The sequence below is a fragment of the Chanos chanos genome, chromosome 10 (genome assembly GCF_902362185.1).
Source record: "Chanos chanos chromosome 10, fChaCha1.1, whole genome shotgun sequence".
In the NCBI taxonomy this organism is placed as follows: Eukaryota; Metazoa; Chordata; class Actinopteri; order Gonorynchiformes; family Chanidae; genus Chanos; species Chanos chanos.
The window spans coordinates 33,401,899-33,422,981 of NC_044504.1; the positions used below are offsets into that span (position 1 = coordinate 33,401,899).

At 40.7% G+C, this 21,083-nt stretch overlaps 1 protein-coding gene across 1 annotated transcript; it reads right to left on the reverse strand.

Annotated features, from left to right (window-relative positions):
- Positions 1-5,008: 5,008 nt before the first annotated feature.
- wars2 (tryptophanyl tRNA synthetase 2, mitochondrial) lies at positions 5,009-20,392 on the reverse strand. The gene is made up of 6 exons (XM_030787134.1): positions 20,288-20,392; positions 10,734-10,991; positions 8,106-8,186; positions 7,346-7,428; positions 6,916-7,034; positions 5,009-5,559 (listed from the first exon to the last, which is right to left on the reverse strand). Exons 1-6 carry the CDS (start codon positions 20,390-20,392, stop codon positions 5,111-5,113), a joined length of 1,095 nt encoding a protein of 364 aa, XP_030642994.1. The 3' UTR covers positions 5,009-5,110.
- Between the last annotated feature and the right edge of the window lie 691 nt (positions 20,393-21,083).

Consider the following 21,083-nt stretch of genomic DNA (forward strand, 5'->3'; position numbering starts at 1 on the left):
GTCTCCTACGACAAATCCAGCGGAGGACAAACAAAAACTCCTCCTGGCCAGCAAGCAAAGTGAAATGCTTAAGAGCGGTATTTACAACGGCGAAGAGTTCTCCAGTGGCAATAGTAATCCAAAAATCTATGACTAACATGCGAATGCTGAGCGTCTAAAGATATAAGATGCCACTCATAGGCAAAGTTAGTTAGATAATCACCTCGTCAGAGACTATAGTTTACTCATGCCTGTGCCGCTTTTTGTGTTGCCGTCAACCCTTCCTACTTCTCTTTCTCTCTCTGTCTTTCCCCCCTTCTCTCTGATTGATACTCACTTCTGGAAAACTTTTTTTCGAAGCGTTAAGGGCAACCTTCTCGCTCCCTGTCATTTCCCCTGTGTCCAATGAGAAACGAGGAAGGAGAAAGAGCCAAAATATATCATCCAATAGCAGAAGTGGGAAACAGCTTCTCCAAGGGCAGTAACTTTGTGTTGGTCCATCAGTCCTAGGAATCCTGCACTAAATTAACCTTGTCGAGACTAAACGGAGAAAAATACATAGTTTATATCTTTTCTGGAATAATTAGGACAAATGGAAGTGCAGCTATCCAAATATTACGTTCTTGATGAAGTTCCACCAAGGTAGAGAACTGCCATCCAAGTTTCTATGCCTTTCTTATTTCATTACATGCATCATTCTTGGCTCGTGATATGCATCACTGATGTCCACTCCTCAAACTTCAAGATGCTGCTTTGCATATGCTTCGTCTTTACTTTAAAATGTAAGTGCACCTTCAAGTGTGAAGTGGAGCTCCTGTGGGCAAACCGCGAGGTTTCATCAAATCACTACATATACATTAAGAATATGTACTTACCCAAAGACTGATGCATTTACTAACCAATCAGTAAAAATCAATGTAAAATTTTCAGATTCATCCCTGGCACCGAACAACATAAATATTGAGAGCTGATTGTTTGCCAGCTCTCCTGCAATTTAATTTCGCGCAGCGGTCTCTTATTACAAACGGACTTAAATCACATCAAATATATATTTTAAATTGTCATTTTATAACCTAAAGGATTTATCTAAAACACACGCTGTTGCCCGAGTATATTTAATCAGACCCCATTCGCTTCTTTCGCATCTAAACAGAAAATCTGGAGTATTTACTTTACACTGAGGTAGCAAATTAGACTAAAACTTTGGGTCAATGAAGTGTTGGACTATTTTTATGCGTCGAGTAAAAGATCAGCTGGTCCTCCCTACAGTTGAAGTTGGCGAAGCAATGTCTCCCAGGGATCACACAAATCGCATTGGGAACTGAATGCAATTGCTCTTTTTTCTTGGTTGTGTCTTTCTTCTTTTTGTGAATCAATATTTATTCCCCTGCAGCCTAGCCGTGTAACCCGGCCATCTTCAAATGGTCGTTATTTGGGAAAGCATCTCATTTGTGTCATCTACACTTGTGAATATTTTATCATGTCGTCGGGCGTTGGGTGGGTCGGCATTTGAAAGCAACACTAAAAAGGAGAATTGGGCTGTCATTTTTAAACATTTAAGGCGACTTATCTTCAATATAAAACTGAAACTGAAACCTTGCCATTAAACATCAGAATTAATAAAATTTTCAATCTTCGTAAACTCATTACGAAGACAGATCTTGCCTGTATTCAAAACTAGCAAATCTCCTTAAAATATGTTTACCCCAACAGTTCCTTAAGTAGAATACTGAATATAATAATTTTGCTCGTCTTATAAAAGAAATGTCACTGGTTCCTGATGTCTGAAAGCATGCATAGTACTTTCAGATTAAGACTGCAATATGTTTTACATGCATTCACATTCTGACTGAAAATTGAGGATAAGTAACCGTTGACAAAATTAAGATTTTCCTGTCCTTATCTCCTTTATTCGTACTGAATTACAGACTTACTGTCTGTGGTTTATAAAACCCAAATCCGCGCCCCATCTGAATAATATAATGGATAGGCTAGTAGGGTACCTTAGAGTTGTAAAATTGGGTAATTACTCTTAAGTCAGAAAAAAAGTGCGAAAATGATCACACTTCATCATATCGCATTTCAGCGGAACAAATTGCGTAAGAAAAGTTGTTCTGAATCAGAGACAAGACAAGCTTTTCTTTCACTTTTTTTAAATTGACAGACATTTAACTTTTTATATTGGTGTTTAACTTCATGACAATTATTCCCTTTTTTCAAGGAATAAAAACACATATCAAAATACCTCTATATGATTACATTTACCATTGAAACAAAGATATTTTATTTTAGTTAAACATCACAGCACGTGGCCTCACAACGATATTCGATTATTACGTTGCGTATTACCTGTCCTCTACAGATGCTCCAACTGTGCGGAAGCTGATTCAAATTAAGGTAATATATTTGTGTTTCTCAGTATTGGTTTCTGTGGAGCAGACTACCTGGAAACAGATTTGTTGAAAGATTCGCCAAAAAAAATCAACGGAAAAAATCAACGACTTTTTTTTTTTTTCTTGCGCTTGCACTAATATAACATCCGCTGGGGTTTTTTTTATGCAGCGTCCAGTATCGGGGCATCGCGTCATTGTCTGATGGCGGAAATTTCATTTCACATTAAGTATTTTCAGCATAGCCAGAAAGCCAGACACGTTTTTATTAAGTATACTTATATGTATAATATAATATATATGTACACGTTTCAAACGCCGAGTCACATAGCCTACCGTACACAAAGTTTTTTTTCCTTTTTTTTTTAGAAAACGCTACAGAGCTATTGCTCCAAACGGAGTACCTGTCAAACGCTTGGATTTCCGATCAGTTACAATTGTTATTTTCTCACTACCCCACATACGAGTCGAATGATAACATTAGGCTACGTTTAGTTTCAATACATGACATGATCGAAGTGAAATGTAACTTTGCGCATGGTTGGTGTAAACGATTGTAAATTAATTCAAAAAATAGCTAGCCTATAAACAGTCAGTTGGCGAAACAGTCGTTTAACTCTTGACCCCTGAAAACAATAAGAAGCAAACACTAAGAAGCAAAGAAGCTCTGCAGAAAATAAACATATTTCTCACTGTTAGGTGTTCAACAGACGTGGTACAAAATTAAAGTAGCGGATTCATTATTGGCAGAATTATTCTTTCCAGAACATATCTAACAAAATGTCAACGTTCCGACATAATGTTGGGCACTGATAGAGTAGCCCGTTCTTGAGTTAATTGCATATGTACATCGTTTAATGAGGTTTTCACCGAAACACAGGGTACATTCAATCAGGCCACAGAGCCCTAGCTGACAAGATGAAAAAAAAAATCATTTTATTTACTAAGTGGCCACGTAACAAATGTAATTATTTTGACTACGATATACCAAGGGGACAGCAAATGAATAGGCTCTTCGACATCTTGGACGAAGAATGCAGCACTAGGTGACGTATTTTTTAAGATTTGCTGCCGTAATTCAAATGCGACACAGGGCAAAAGGTCTGAACAAACGAGTCTTTTTACTAGCTTGTTCGTTAATTGCTGTCTAGGATTTAGCAGCCATAATCCAGGGGAGTATTCCTGGAAGTTAAAAGCTACAAAAATATTTCACTTGTAATTACCAAGACTTGCGCATATAGGCACAATTCTCCATGGAAACTATTTGGGTAAAGCTTTCAATCTGTTTCAAGGCAAAATCGGAAAATAATGCACCAAAACTGTAATAATATTTGCTTAAGTAATCATAACGCACAGAGTAACAGTTTGTTTTTTGAAATGAGGTCTTCTCACAGGGTGTTGACATTAGGGATAAAATGAGTATAAAGGAATAACACGTCTCATTTTGATGGAATTCTGATAGAGGCTGAACGCATTTGAATAACTTCGGAAATAGTGTAAAAAAAAAAAAACACAGACATTCGGCCATTCATTAGCAAAGGGCTCTCAATGTTGTTGCATTTACATTAATGGCGGTTTCGTGTTGAGCTACTATCGTTTTTTTTTTTTTTTTTGCGAACTTTGAGAAACAACCAATCCATCAATTAATCAATCTGAATGAGGTCACAATTTTTTAATTCAGGCGCCTGCAGTTTACACTGTGATATAGGCTACCTTACTTCACAGCTAATGATGGGTAGCCACCAGGTCTGCTTTACCCCTTTTTTCCGCAATTAATTTGACGTCAGTAGCGTAGCTACAGCCCGCACACCCTTTGGAACCGCAGAGACATCAATTTACAACCTCCTCATTTGAAATCTGAGACCCTATTGTTAGGCTTCAGTTCGTTCACGTTTTTATCATTGTCCCTATTTTAAGATCAGACGGTAATTTACACACTTTAAAGCAGAAGTAGCTCCCGAAAATGAGTCACTCTGAATACATGTAACAAGGGAAAATAGCGCTGGTTTAAAATTGCTCTGTGCGCCCTTATACACAGTCGGAGGAATCAGCTTAAATCACGTAAATGCAATTTGTTCAAATCAATCCAACATGTTATTCTGCATGCTGGAATGGGACTTGTTGCGCAATTTTACCCGTAAAACCGTGTCATCGCATGAACACAGGTCGAAAGTTAAGCATCCATCTGGAAAGTTAGTTGATGTCCAGCATCAACAGATTATTTGAGGGATAAACTGGACAGCAGGAGAAATTATAGTGATGAACAACAGAGGGTTAATGTACTATCCTACCTACAGTCAGGTTTGGCTCATCCTGCCCAGCTCATTCAGCAGTGAGTCTGGAGGGTTTACAGGCTGTGATCTCCTTCTGACCACAGTCAAACACCGCGAGTAGACAGACATTTCTGTTGCTACTATGCAACCAACATTTGTTTGTTTATGTAATTATTTTTCCATTTAAAAACCTCATCAACTGCACACTCTATTCTCTCAAAACAAACAGAAGGGAAAAAACTGACAGAAAACACATAGATGGAAAACAGTACACATGTGTATTTGAACAAACAAATGTAATTAGCCAATGTAATTGACAAAGAGATTGTTCACAGGTACATCTCGGGCTGACAGAATAAACTCATCTCACCCCCTTAGGAGGGTTCTGGGCGTCCCAGGCTCTCGTAAGTATGTGTCCAACAGTAAAAGAGGTCGCTTTGATAAAGAACAGTCTCTATCCCCCATCTCTCAGGAGAAACCCACTCGCTGTCTGACCTCTCTGAGAACTGGAGCTGCCAGTGCACGGGCTCTCTCTGCTCCCTGGGTAAGCAGGCTCTCCAGGTGGCCCCTGTCAGCCCTCAGTCTCTGGATCTCAAGCCGGATCGGCTCCAGCTTCTGGACGACGGCCTCGGCCACCAGAGTTTTGTACTGTCCTGTGTCCAGGCCTCGGGCCAGCCTGACAACCTCCTCCACGCTCTGACCGGACACGGCGGCGTGCACGGAGACCAGGTTGGACACGCCCGGTCGTCCTTCGGGGTCGAAGGTTACTTCGGAGGTGAAATCTGTTACCGCGCGACGGATTTTGAAGGCGATATCTTCAGGTGTGTCGGTGAGGAAGACCGTGGCGAGCTTCTGAGGATCCGACTTGGACATTTTAGATGAGGGATCTCGGAGGGACTTGACTTTCCGAGTGGTACCTAAGAAGAAAGTAGATAAAGTAGAGTTTTTCTTGTTTGAATCTTTTCCATAACTTTATGCTACTGTAAGCGCAAAACTGAACAAAAGTCCATGGAAACATCAAAAAAAAAAATCAACTATTTCACCAGTCACCTATTTCACCAGTCAAATCACTATCGCGAGTAGTCACCTATTCTGAGATGCCCATGTGGAGAAGCGAGTTCTCCCTTAAGACAAACTCAAGCACTTATATGAAAAGTTAACTCACTGCCAGTATGAAAATTACTGATATAAATGGTGACACTTGGTTCACATCTACATAGTACACAAGAGATGACTCTCCTGTCCAACAGTTGCATTATTTAACTTTATTCATTTTTATCTTACAGGATGACATCATAAGCCAGATGGGTAACCATTAGCAGCACTTTGATTTGGGTTTGCAGAGATGTCCAATAACTGTCTTTAGTTCTTGTCTCTGGTTCCGAGTTCGGCTTAGGGGCATCCACATACATTTTCCAAATGTTAACAACCGAAAGTGGACCAATGCAAACCATATTCTCATCTCAATACCGGTTCTTCTGCCATATACCCCGCTCTGCCTCTATCTGTCCGCTCTGAAGTTGCTTAGAGGAAACCCCCTTCCCAGCAAATCTATTATCACTCTATTATTCAGGCAGAAGAGAAAGGGAATCTTCCTTTAATCAAAGTGCCATCTCACGCATGATTGGTTTCATATTGTGCTTCGACGCTGCTGATAATTACGGACCATAAAAGAGTTCAGCTCAAAGACAAACTCTCCATACTGCTGATACAACATGCCAGCCATGTGTGTGTGTGAGTGTACGCGTGTGTTTGTGTAAGATATGTCTGGTGTTGATATATCTGCATCTACATATGTAACAGATGCACACACACACACACAAACACACACACTTTGGTCAATTTATTGCAATAGGCACAAAATATTGTATCTATGCTTTCAATAAAAATACCAAGGCCAAAATACCAAGAGCTTTTTAAATTGTAATTCTGAAGATCTGCCCGTTCACCATAAAAATGGCACAGAAATCGCCAAAAAAAAGTAAGAGGGCATGATGCAACCCACTTCCCAGGCCAGAAAGTAAGCGCTACGTGTTATTTCCATTTCCACATAAAAAGATATATATTCATTTTATCTTTACCATAACCTTGCCAGTAGAAACAACTAACCCACTAAGTCTCCATATACAGCTGGTCATCACTAAAACCTAAAAACACAGTGGTGTATAAGAACAACAAACCAAAATTATATTAAAAAGGTACGTCATATCCTTTGAATTGTTATAGTAAGTGATTTAAAAAAAAAAAAAAAAAAAACGTGACAGGCCACTCACTGAGTAGAGCCCGTGGTTCAGGGAAGAACTCTCCATACTGGTTGTTAAAGATTCGGGCCAGGTCCTGGGCCAGCTCTAAATGTTGGACTTGATCCTCCCCAACAGGAACATGAGTGGACCTGCACAATAATTACATTCACTTCTTTTCAGTGTGAACAGCCACTGTAGGAAAAAAAACAAAACAAAAACAAAAACAAAACAAAGAGACTCTACCGACTTCTCCCTAAAAGCACAATTGTGAAAGTATATAACAGTAAGGAAAGACTAACTGATTAAACAACAACAACAAAAAAAACATATCAAAAAGCAGCAGGGAGACAGGGAAATGATCAATACTGTTTCTATGAGAACTCATATCAGTGACACGTAGCTCGAAGAGAGAGAGAGAGAGAGAGAGAGAGCATGGTATAAACCTGTAAAGGAGCCTTACTTATAGAGAAGTATGTCTGCAGCCTGTAACACAGGGTAAGTGTAAAGACCCACACTGCCCTCATTCTTCTGCTTACTCTTCATCTGCAGACATTGAGATAAAGAGATAACGAGACAGTATATGTATGCAGTACTCTAGATATGTACACATGCATACCATACACGCACAAATGCTGATGGATAATTAGATCATTACATTGATCATTTGGAGGTACATCTTTGCCTTTCCTCATTTTTTCTTTCCCTTAAAGTTTAGTGATTTGGTTTTCTGCTCCTGCCTGGTGAAATGTAATCTGTCTGAGCGATAGAGTCTCACATTGTGAGAAGGCAGCGTTCTGGGATTATTTTCCGCCACGTTTCACATGCACTCAACTGTTGAGTAAACAGCGAGGTGTGTTTTCCTGTTGCTACAGCGCGCCTCTGGCCAAGGGCTCCTCCAGTGGCAGTGTCAAAGCGCCGTTCTCTTCGGGCAAATCACAGTCATTTCGTGTGCCTGTCAAGCTGTGGCAGGTATTCAGACACCGTCACTGTCTATACAACTGACCATTACTGTCACGCACACCCTCAATGAAGGTAAACAAAGAAGACCTGTCTCTAAATCAAAGTGACGATACTTCTGTCTTCTCATGTTTCTGATTATACAACGAAGAGGGGGAGGTGCTATACGGGTCACATGCAAACTTATACTCTGTAAAGGATTCCAAAGTCGAATCTGGTGAGAAGTGGACCGTGCCAATGAATGGTACATTCCTGATGCTCACCTTCCACTGGGGCAGGTGTCGAAGACGAGGCATGCTGGTGAGACAGCCGAGGATCCAGGACAACTCTGCGTGTTCCGATACCTGCACGGGAACGCCAGCACGGGGTCAGATATCGCCGCATAATTACGAAAAGCCAGACAGGTCAACAGGGGGAAACAAAACAGCACGACACCCTGACAAGTTGATTAAAATCTGAAGCAGAGACATTATAAGGTGTGGCATTGACCATGTACACTGAGGGGTGGCTCCATAGCCCCCCTGTGTGGCTGTGAGGTGTATAGCAGGGGTACTCCCACCTCCCAACAGGTGCGCAGTGAGCTGCAGAGAACTGTTCTCTTTGTCCAGTTCAACAGTATGCATTTACCCCTTGCGCTGGTCAAAAAAAACAAAAAAACATTCGAAGTTGCACAACATTCTACACTAGCAAAACGCCAAAAAAAAATACACAATTTTAGGCCGAAAATAAGAATTTCAGTCATTTTATCATTTTAACCCAGTAGTTATAATTTATAGTTTACAACATATGGTATTTATGGTATTTATTGGAAGTTTAAGGTTGCTTATTGCTTTGACATTTTTCACCTACACAACCAGAGTGGCAGTTTTCTTTTGGCTTGAATAGAGAGCTAAATGACTTTCCTCTGTTGTTACATTTTCTCTCCGTACATGTTGTTTTCATCCCAAAAACAAAATCTCAAAATCTCTGTGGAAATTAGTTGTCACTTTGTCAGCCAAATCAGCCCTGATAAATGGTCCAAACAACAAAAGAGGACGTTGTTTGGAAAAGTGAAACATTTTTGGGGGGGGTCTCTTCACAGTTCAACGTGTAAAAAATTTCATCATACAAAGGGTTATTCCAAGTCATTACATATTTATACAGAAACATCTTAAGGGGCTTTAGCTAAGCCAGTTAAACATGCCTTTGCCTCACACCGAAACTACGCAACAGAGCAGGAGAGAGAGCTTTCCCTCTGCATGCAACCCCCCCCACACACACACACACTTCTCGCCAAAAAACCCTCCAGCTCTGTAGAGACAGACACAGAGGAGCGAAATCCCTCTGTTTCACAGAATTACAGTTTATGGGTGTCGGCATCTTTCGTCCTGTCTCTTCCACTGACAGGAGAACTGTAAGGAGCCTGCAAACCTAAGGAGGAACGAACGAAAAAAAAAAAAACGATTTAAGAGAAATTTACTGCTGCCGGTTCATCTGCGTGGGAAGATCATACAGAGGGTGGGTTGACAGAGAAGGAACTGAAGAGAAAGTGATACAGAGTCATAAAGATTAATGAGGAGGACAGAGGATTAATATCGTCATTCAAAACACGTGTCCACTCCTGAGTGAATGAATCCATACAGCACTGCCATTGACTGCAGACGTTAAAACAATGAGTTCCAAAACATAAATACACATCTCCCTCATCCATATCAAAAACTAGGCAAGAGACAGGATTGTGATATGTAAAATAATAATATTCTCACTTGGTTTAACATACTGATCTGAAACAGCCAGAGAGATTCCCATAAATCTCTTTGGTCTGAGGATATTATTCCACAGGGCGGAACCTCAAAATATTCTTCAGAAACAAAAACACACACACTCACACATGCACACACACAGACACACATGCACACACACAGACACACAGGCACACAAACACACACACACATACACACACACACAGACACACAGACACAAAATTTCTGTTTGAAGCCCCTCACTTAAGATACGATTGATTTCAGTTTGTCACCATTTTTTGAGTGAAGTCAAGTGTTTTCTTTGGGCGGCAGTTTTATTTTCACATGTGGAACAGACTTGAGCTAGCGTGTTCAACGGGAGGTCCTCAGCGCTGCCAAGATATGTGGCATGAAGCTAAACTGGAATAAAAATAGGTGTGTGTGCGTGTGCGTGTGTGTGTGCGCGTGGGCGCATGTGAGTGAGTGAGAGAGCATGTTCCAGATGGACCAGGTACACACAAGACTTTTTCCTTCACAAGTACACACACAAAACTATATTTTCACACACACACACACACACACACACACACACACACACACACACATCTGTACAACCATCATCTCAGGTGTCCAAGAGGAAGAACATGTCCACACTCATTATAGCTCCCTTCCAAAGTGGTTAAACTCAAAAGAACCCTAAGAATCTCTTTGCAAAACTGGTGAGTTGTTGCATACGGTTAATCTACTATTATCTCACTCTTCAGAGTTCTTGTGGGTTCCTTTGAAGTCGGTAGTGGAAATATATCTGTGCGGTTTCCTTATCCCAGGGAATTTGTAGTGGGCAAAAAGAGATAGGGATCAGCTAAGTAAAATAAACATTTCAAGTCTGTTAGAATTAAATAAACGGGCAGAACTGGCAGCAATTCCAGCTGAGTCTCTCAACTGTTCGCTTGGACAAACAGCCACAGCAATAACACTCACGGACCTTTTTAACAAAAAAAAAAAGAAGAAAGAAAACAGAAAAAAGAAAAAAGGTACCCACATTTTTCCCTGATACTTCTAGTTCGAGACATTCCAGGCGACAGCTAATTTCATACATGAACTTCACAAACATAGAGCGAGGGCCCCGCAGAATTATCTTGGGCACAAGTGAGCATATTTGACACAAACCTGTGACTGCTGGAAGAGGATGGATCGATTCGGGTCGATTCCGCAGGCCAGCAGACTGGCTGCCATGTCCAGTATGCTATGTCGGAGCAGCTGCGGGTCCTGGGCCTGAGTGATGGAGTGCAGATCCACGATGCTGTAAAGCACGGAGCTATACTGCCCCTGCATGGCCACCCAGCTCTCCAGGGCACCCAGATAGTTCCCCAGATGAGGTACACCTGTGGGCTGGATCCCAGAGAACACACGTCCCGACGAAGGACCCTATATTTGAGAGAGAGAGAGAGAGAGAGAGAGGAAAGAGACATGAAAAACATTCAACAAAGAGAGAGCTAAGGATATTCGAGAAAGAGAAAGTCAAAAAATGGACCGAAATAAGAAAAATAAAAGAAGTGAGGAGAAAAGCTGTGAGAGCGAGAGGAGGTACAGGAGGAAGTAAAAGAGGAGACACCTGCAGTTAGTCTGGCTGACAGTTAGGAGGCAGGGGAGGCCTGCACTCAATTTTATGGTTGTTATCAAAACGATAAATCCAAAGCATGCCTCACACTTCATAGCATCCCACTGGGTAAGAGAGAGCTAGAGCGGAACCACTTCCACGGCCAATGAAAACACTCTAGCCTCAACAGCCAACCAATGAGAGTGGGTCATTGGGCAACAGTTACAGTAGCAGCCCACACCAATGCAAAAAGGGATGAAATCAGCAACACTAACATTATAAAACTCCATTTTATTTCATTTCAGACGGGTTAAAACAAAGACCTCATTTTACAAAAATTGGACAAGCAGAGGAATCTCCTTTTCCTTTTTTAATAAACAGAGAGATTTGCTTTTTGCTCATCTACTCCTGAGCAAATATTGTGCTAACAGAGCGCCTGGCAGACTGGATTCTGGCCGCGGCAGGCTGCAGGGAGCCCTGGTACGGGTTTCTGTAGAACTGCCAGGTTCTGGAGCTGCTCAAATCCAGCTGGTTGTGGCAGTGAGCCAACAGTTCAGTGATTTGAGTGGAGGTACAGAAGGAGAGACAGCAGGCAGAAAGTGAAGGATTTAGAGCGTGAACCAGATGATAAAGAAAAGGGAAAGAGACTTAAAACAGTATGTTCCCTACTTTAAACAAAACTGTTCTAATTTTCATGTGTTCAGTCGTCTGATGTTCTCTTTCTCTCTGAGTGGAGGACACACTCGCTTTTCAAAAAAATTTTTTAAAAATTAAAATAATTCAAAGAAAAGTGAGGGGGCAACAGTTCAAAAAAAAAAAAAGAAGAAAAAAATGTGATGAAAAATATGATAATTATATATCTCATCTTTCCATTTTGCTGCATTAAGCGTCTAGATACTGGACATCCATTTTAAAAATCAACCAACTGATCTCAGGTCAGCACAGCTCCGGGCATTTGTCTTCCTGAGCTTTTGACAACTGATCCAGAGTCACTGACAGGCCGGCATAAGGCAGGAAGGAACAAGGCACTTATGTCATTACTGAGTGAGTAATCGTGGTGCAGTGGCCCGGATGCACAGGGCCTCTTGGAGGTGTCAGGACCGATTTTGGGGAGTCCGGCATGAGTCTGGCTTACGTGTGTTCTCACCTCGCGTTGACACCCAAAAAGCATGTTACTCCTTTCCCCCCGGGTGGCTATTAGCCACTCAGACATGGTAATGGTGTCATTTGAGACAATCGCACATTAGCTGAAACAACGCCAACCACAACTGCCGAAGGAATAATCAACCTATCACACCTCACATCTACTGACAGACAGGAATGTCTGAAATGTGAGCGTGATGTTTAATTACAGGGAAAATAGAAAAATCAGCTCCTGCATTATCAAAAAATGTGTATCGCTCTGAGCAAAACAGAGCGAAATGCCAGGGATAATAAGGGAGATGTGGGTTATGTTCTTTGACAGTTTACTTCCTTTACCTAAGGAATATTAAGCATGCCTCTTTGAGAAAAGGAAAAACTCTGTGAAGAGAAGAATAGGAAAACTGGAAATAAACCAAGCTGTTACACTCTACCAGGAGCATACAGACCATTCACATATCTGCCTTAAACACCTTATATTTCAGGAAAAAAAAACGGAACAATCTTGCTCCTATTTTTACATTTACAAATAAGCTACTCAAAATATTTCTCATGGCTTAAAAGGACGCAGAGCTGACAGAATTTAAGAATTAGCATGGCAGCAGTGATAAGCTGGTCTCTTTAGACCTTTCATGTATCAACAGACTACCTACTGTTATATGACACAGTTATTACAAAAGAGCAGCTCTAATAGAGAAGTAATATAGTTTTTTACAGAACATTTATTTTTATACTCATCCAGTGATTTATTACTCACTGTAAAGATGAAAGAATTACTGTCATGTTCTAATTTCTAGCATTTGGACAAAAAGGATCAACTGGATGAGCATAATTTTGAATCTCTCTCAACTTTCTTTGATCTGATGTCAAAATGGGTGACACTTGCCAACAGACCCCTGACTCATGACTCCTGTGGCAGTAAATCTTGAGATGGTTTATGGACATGGAAACCAGCCTTGGTGCTTTACTCTAATGGAGGGACATCCCATAATTAAACTCAAAAAATATTCAAAAGTGTAGATGAGGTATTGAACGAAAATAACAACCAAACATCTTGTCTGTCCATTCCAGTCTGTCCATTCCAGTCTGTTTTGATCCTGGAAATCCATCCTCAGCCTGTCTTTTTGTGCCTCTCATGTTTCTGTCCATGTTACCTCTTCTTCCCTCCCTTCTCTCTCTCTCTCTCACTCTCTCTCTCTCTCCCTCTCATCTTGATGACACAGCAGGAGGGCTAACTTTGGGTATTTACTCCCCATATTTTACACTGACAGGCACAATGCTGTTGTACCACAGTGAAAAAAAAAAAAAAAAAAAAAAAACCTGACGAAAGCTGCCTTCGTCCACATCTACCAGATGGTCAACGCATTATACTGTGTGTAGTGTAGTGTATATGTGAGAGAGACATCAATGCCAACAGCTCTAAGGGTTATGTACACTTTACTGTACATCCATGTAATATACTCATGTTCTTTTTCCGGGAATGCGTGTTTCTGTCTTTATGTCTTTGCGTGTGTGAGTAAGTATGTCATGGCCAGTGAAAACAGTGTATGGATCCATAAACTGAAGAGTAAATGTGTTGGTTTTGTGTTTTGTTTCAGCAGGTAATGGATGTAACATATCTAATGTCTTTGAGTACATCACTGTGTTAAACATCTCTACAGAGTTAAGAGCAGAGAGATGGAAAAACGGGATCATATCTACTGATATAAAAACAACAGTTTTAACAAAGCAGAGCTTGACTTCCACTGGCAAGGAAAATGGTCTGTTCTTCAACTGGAGAAGATTAGGTTAGTTGCAAAAACAGTGTAACGTGTTTCTTTTTTTTCTTTTTTTTTGTTACAGCATTCATCAGTTTTTCCATGTCCACGGAGAACCAAATTTCTAAAGGAAAGGAACATTTTTTCCATATACTTAGAAGCATAATTACATGTGGAGAGCAGGTCATGGGCCAGCTGGGCAAATAATAATAATAATAATAATAATAATAATAATAATAATAATAATAATAATAATAATAAAGGTATAAATTCCAACTGTTCTGAATGGAGCAATTAGATATCAAGATGAAATGCTCCACATCTACAAAATTTCACTCTCATAGACTTTCTCTCTCCATTTTCTCTCATTCACTCGGACATCAGCATTTGGTCGACATTGCTGTTCTGGACAGGTTAACAATGCCTAGTTTTCACTGGTGACTTCTGAGTGTGACTCTGAAAAGCCCCACTGGGAAGCTGTACAGTATGACATTAAGCTGTTAAACTACAGAATTAACTAGGCAATGACAAATGGCCAAATCGACCATACAGTATGCATCTAGTTCAATATTACTGGTAATACATCAATTGTAACAAAAACTTGTAACAACTGTAACAAGAACCAGCGGGTACCACCGATGTGTTTGAGGCAGCTTGGAGGGCCTCAAGTAGTCCTGTAGAGTCTGCCATTTTAACATGCCAATTTCAACAGTTCACCACATCACCGTCCCAATTCTGGTGCCTCGACAGGGGAGCGCAAGCCCCTCCATGGGTGCAAGGAACCTCTCAAGAACACAGACGCAGCGTGAGGAACAGGGGGTGCTGAGTTTGAGAGGCCGAGCGTGTCCCCCACTAAGCCTCAGACACACAGAGCCCACTGTTAACCCGTTAATCAGTCCAACCTTACGCAGCCCATTAAAGCAGACATCACAGCGAACAGCAGAAAGCCAGGCATCCATCCTGCCCCTTTCCCTCACCATGTCCCTCACACATCAGCTCCTGTTAGGGCAGGCTACCAACCGAGCTATGCCTCAGTGAAGTATTGAGCAGGAAATCGCGTTTAATGTATCAGCCCCCCCCCCCCTTTTTTTTTTTTAACAGGGGTGATACAGCGGGGATTGTGTGTTTATTCTGTACTGAAATACACTCAGCTTGAAGCAAAGTGTGAATGGACTAAAATAAAGGGAGTGGATGGAATGAAAGCTAAAAAAAAAAAAAAAAAAAAAAACCTGTGAAGAAAGTATGAGTGGCATGGCCAAAAAGAGGCAAACTATAATGAGAACGAGAGAGAGAAAGAGTGAGTGAGAGAGAGAGAGAGAGAGAGAGTATTTTTCAGTAGGGCAGGAGGTATACAGGAGGTGGAAGGGAGGGTTGGGGGGGGGGGCAGAGGCAGGGGCAGGGGATGGAGCGTTTGATTAAATCTGCGGTTGACGTTTCGGACAGGTGAGATTGATGAGGTTCCTCTATGCTTCACACTGTGCGGAGAGCGCAGGGAGAGGAACAGAAAAACGCAGTGTGGAGAGCCAAAGCTGGGGGCCCTCTCGCACCGTGGGGTCCCGTGGCTGATTAATGGGGCTGGAGTCCCTTCAAAAACAGCGCTCCCAGCAGAAAGGGCTGGACCTCGCTCCAAAAATAACCAGGACTGGACAGACGCCTCACTACGGACCACTGCTCCACAAGCAGAACCAGACCCAAAACCCTGAGCCGTTTAGCACCACTGACTTTTATTACTAAACCATCTCTAAGCTGCTGATTATCTTAAGCATTACAAAGACACATTTACAGTTCATTCTGATTTTTTTATGACAAATGTTGGGGTGTGCATAGAATGTAGCTATTATTCATAATATTTTATTCGTTAAATTGATGGTATAGAGAGCTACTAGTAAAAATGACATGTCAGATATCTTAAGTAGAACAATAAATGTTTCAAATGTATGCATTCTCCCACTCTCCTGATCCAAGGAAGATGCTAAGAGGCAAAGATATTAACAACACTTTCGCTAAATGAAACTCAAAAAGTAGTAGAAATAACTTGTGCATATCTATTAATATCATTTTGGAAACTTTCAGCAGTTGCCTCAGCCAAAATTTGCTCTCCATCTATGAATAGCCAAGCAATTTCCTTCTTCTTAAACAGGGCCATGCTGAATTGACAATGGCCCAGAAGTGTGATACCAGATACCTAGTACATTTTAATTATACATGACAGATTTTCTTTCCAAAACTTTAAGCCTAAGTTAGGTAAGACACATAAAACTACATGCGAGACACTTAGTCCACCACTAGCCCAGTGAACTTATAAGAAATCGGATGCATGACACTAAAGCCTAGCCTACTTTTTTTTTTTTTAATATATATGTAAATGTACTTTAATATGTCCGTTGTACACCTGATTTATGGGTGTAAGAGATTCAGCGTTCCCATACATCACTTTGATAAACCAAACCTGCATTTAGCTTGAAATAAAGTACTTAGCTGACATCTAAAAACAAATTGTGCAATTAATTAATATAATCAAACTGAGTTCAAGTATTCCTCCTCTCCTCTCGTTTCCGCTCCGGTGTGGTTCTGGGAGTTGGTTTAATGGTTTTAGCTGACATGAGAGTGAGAGCGTTTGGAGCTGAAGGAGAATTAAGAGTCATTTCCTCTCTCTGAAAGCACGGCACTCAGATGACTGATATTGCCCATTAAGACCACAGGCCATTTAGGGCTGGGAAGGGAATAACTGTGTTTTAATCACATAGCCAAAGGATTTCAACTTCCCTCTCCCTCCTAATACCTTCAGATGCAAACATACATTTATAAGTCCACAAATATATATGTATTTCTTTAATAGACTAAATTATTTTTAAATGTCTATTTTCTTACAAAGCGGCATTACATCTTATTCCAAAGTACTGCAGGGCTGTAATGTTTATGAAGTTTCTTTCGTTAGACCTGCCAATTCTTTCATTTAAAGCGAGTTCACGCTTGAACAAAAACGCTTAATATGTTTTGTTTGCTCGCAGTCATCGTCTGTGCATAGGCACCGATCAAAAGAACTTGTTTCTCTTCAGGAGTCTAATGATCTGCCATGACTAAATGACCTTTCATATGTTCCCTTTACACAGAAAAGAACTTGACGTTTTGACGCACATCACACTTCGGGACGTTATGAAAGCCGTCATTTTTTTCTGCAGTGGTCCACATTTGGGGAATATTAAAACAAATGAAAACCAACACTTCATTTCTGTTGTTTTTTCTCATAATGAAGCACCGCTGTGATGCTTAAAGGGTCCTCGCGTACAACCAACTTCATACGTCCCACACCTCTAACATGCCCTGTATGACACTGGCTTAACAAAATACAGGTGTGCGCGGCGCTTTCCCGGCTCGGAGCATGGGGAAGCCGTCATCAGACACAGCTCGTCCATCAAATTAACAACAATAGGCTGGGGGTGAGCGGGGTGGCTAAGAATGCACGGTAAAATTCCAATCGCTCAATTAGCATCCTTCGTGCGCCTCGGTCTACGTCGTTACTAGCATCTTGGGTGTCACCGAGTCAATAAACAGTTCATTATCTTACCTGGACTGTCTGGTGTTATTTTGAAGGCAGAGCATTTGAGTAGAATATGTCTGGTTTCTTTATTTCCTCTAAGTATTATTACAGTAATTGGATTTCAAGCGTGGAGTGACGAGAAATAAGTCTAAGCACCATTCTTTGCCTCTGACATAATGAAAATGACATAATGATCCATTGATGTAGTTATTCAGTCAATGTCTACTTGTTCTGATGATTTAGATAAAGAATAAAACAAAAAGAAATATCCAAAATTGGTCAGGAAATTTCAAAAACCAAATGTTTCAGGCAGGCTCAACTGTGTAATATTCATATGTGTCAGAATAACGTCACACACAATAATAACGTCAAATAATTCCAGTGAATCCATTGTCGCGGCTACACTACCTCCATTCAATAGATTAGAACTGTAACGTATACATAGTTTTGCTGCAACCGCCGTAACACCTGAATCAAACGCATGATCCGATAGCTCACGATCAGTGATCACTGTTTGTGTCGTATACATATGCTGCGCGTCGTTACCTCCGACCTATTCGAATGAAAGGTGCAGGCGAATGAATTGGCAGTCATTAAGCATTGACTGTTATAAACAGGGAAGCAAGCTATAGGTGTGAAAAGGCATATCTGCAACCGTAGTAAGGAAGTAGATTACTCTGAGGAGTTAAGGAGTTTTTTTTTTTAAATGAGTAACACAACAAAGGTCTGAAAACTCTCTCCACCACTGCACTAAACATAAGAGGATATTATGCATCTCTTCAGGCCATTTCCAAAGCTTAACAAAGCAGAATGTCTGACTTGTTTACACTGCAGCGTATTGCTGAGGAGAAAATCAAATAATTTACTGGATTATACAATATGTTCATCAAGTACACGGTGTTCCGATGTGAGGAGAGGCAAGACTCTTAAAAAATACATTTATCAGTGCTGTGTCACTCCACTGACATTTCATGGAAAGACAATTACAAAGCTCAAACTAATTTAAGCTATAGCAAACCTTCCAAATAACTTACAGTGGAAGAGAATGGATGGCAAAGCTTCAGTGTTATGTCATCAGTTAATAATATTATTTGTATGGTGCGTTGACTGCTGATTGAGTCACAGCCAAAAGGTGCTGAAGATGTTTTATATATCCCAAGAGCTTTTGCAGTCAAAGTCCTGCAAATCAATATACTGCACACAAATCAGAGTTGCTCGGTGTTTTAGGAGGACAACATACTTCAAAAGTGCCCAAAAAATATCTATGTAAAAAAAAAAAAAAAAAATCATGTGTACCACATTAGTGAGTGATTCAATGTAATGAACAGCTAATAAACCATTTAAAGTGAATGAATGATTTAAAATGAGTGCCTCAAGAATCAATTTAAAACAAGTGGTCCAGCTCCCTTTAAAGGAAATCATGCTCAAACTGTCATCAATAAGAGCTGTAATGGTGTGGTGGTCTGCACCACAGACCAAGGAGCCTAAGCAAGGGCCTCAACCTCTAGGGTGCGTGACGTCCGACACTAAAAGGACGAACGACAAGCGTCTGTTGATAAGAGCATGAGCTAAATGAAACAAATATAACTCGACCCGAAAACTCTTAGGTCTCACTACCACTGACTTGTCAGAGTGACATTTGTTCTAGAAATAAGTAAAACGGTCTAAGCCTCTTGGGTTGATAATGACCGAAAACCGCAGAGTTTGAAACAAAGAAAGATCTCCGCGAGCCTAAAGGACGTCCCAAATGCACAGAGAGAAAAGGACACATCATTTCAGCACTGCTGCTTCGTCATGGTGATCTTGTTGAATGGCCCTCCTTCTCGGTTGTCTATGTCTGTGGTTCTCAATCCAGTTCCTGGGGGGGACCCCTGCTTTACCTACCTGACTGAACTCATCAGTGGCACTTTTGATTGGCTGAGCACACCTGATTTAATCAAGTGCATATTAATCACACTAATCAGGTGTGTTTTGAGCAAGTGTAGACAGGAGATATGCAGAGCAGGGGTCTCCCAGGAGCAGGATTGAGAACCACTGAGTCTGTGTAATTCATTTCTTAATAAGAAGGTAAATGTAGGCTATAACGCTCACTATAATTTGGTCATATTAGTCTCTTACACATTGGTAAAAAACAACTCTGCCACAGAATGACCACAAACTTTGCATACAACTTCACGATTAAACAAAGTCGCAGGATTATTTGTTTCATTTCTCTCTCGGTTTCTGTTTCTGTTTCTGTTTGTGTCTCTTTCTCTCTCTCTCTCTCTCTCGATCACAGACTGCAAACCCCCAACGTGTTTACTGGGACAGAGCTTTCAGACCATAAGGATGTTTATCGTTTAGTTTATTTAAAAAGTCTTGCGAACTTGCCAGCAGTTGTCAGTTTAAAAGTGAAAGGCTATGCATACCTGCTACTTGTATTCAGAACAATATGTCGAGGTCTAATTATGCTAAGATTCAAAAGTAAAACATAAAATCAGTAAAATTTTTACAAATAACTATCTTTAATTTTAATCAATTAATTTAATTTAATTGACTGATTATAATTCCGACTTCCCAGTTCAAATGGAACGCACCATAACTGGCTTGTATGACCAGATTCGACTACCAGTGAAGGTGAATCCTAGTAGCCACCGCTTATTCGCGCGCACACCCACAGATTCAAAGATTTAAAATCATATGTTACCTTTAATTCTGTACATGTTTCGGCGCTGAATAATCTTCTAATGACAGTATTCTTTTGATTGAAACGAAAGAGCGACTTCATGCTCTTCCTGATGTGGAGCGCCATACTGATGCCCTAGCTCAGTACGGTGTCCCTGTAGGACCATACAGTACGTTACCAGGAAATTTCATTCAGAACAGTTCACAAACTAACAACCGAAAGAGGGTAAACACAGTATAATAATACATAATAAGAGAAAAGGGAATACGTTGAATTTTGCATTTTTATTTATCTTGCAACAATACTGTTCCACAAGACCAAATACCATTTGCACGAGTGGTAAATTTGTTCAAAATGGTCCGTAGAGGGGGCGGGGGCGGTAGATCTATGTCGGATAGCAAGCGAACTGTCATGTACATAAAGTATGTCAAAATAACAAGAAGTTAAGACAAACTCACAAACACTTGTATTTTGATGAGTTTGAACATCAGTTCAGTATGTATATAAAACAGAAAGGTGTCATTTGTGATGAAAGGCAGGTTTTGCTATCTCTCTGTCACACTTAAAAAAAAAAAAAAAAAAAAATCACATGAGACAGTTCGCCTACACCCCTGAGAGCCATATCTAATTGGCTTGATTCTGTGGCTGGATTCCACCCGCCATAGCAGCTTCACGGTTTAACATGCCCCACCTTACTCAAAACGAGAGAAGTTCTATGTGATTATGCACCGAGGCGGATTATCTTACACATGTTTAGAGGGCACAAGCAGTCCTCTGTGTCTGCTGAGTTCAGAGCCCCACGCTACCCCTTCTATCC

What these genes read in the sequence shown, in the direction of transcription:
- wars2 (XM_030787134.1), bottom strand. Translation starts at nt 20,392, where the DNA reads ATGGCGCTCCACATCAGGAAGAGCATGAAGTCGCTCTTTCGTTTCAAT. An exon ending in GCAGACATACTTCTCTATAA is followed by an intron (nt 7,035 to 7,345) that starts GTAAGGCTCCTT and finishes ATTATTGTGCAG; the next exon opens with GTCCACTCATGTTCCTGTTG. An exon ending in TGAACCACGGGCTCTACTCA is followed by an intron (nt 5,560 to 6,915) that starts GTGAGTGGCCTG and finishes CTTTCTTCTTAG; the next exon opens with GTACCACTCGGAAAGTCAAG.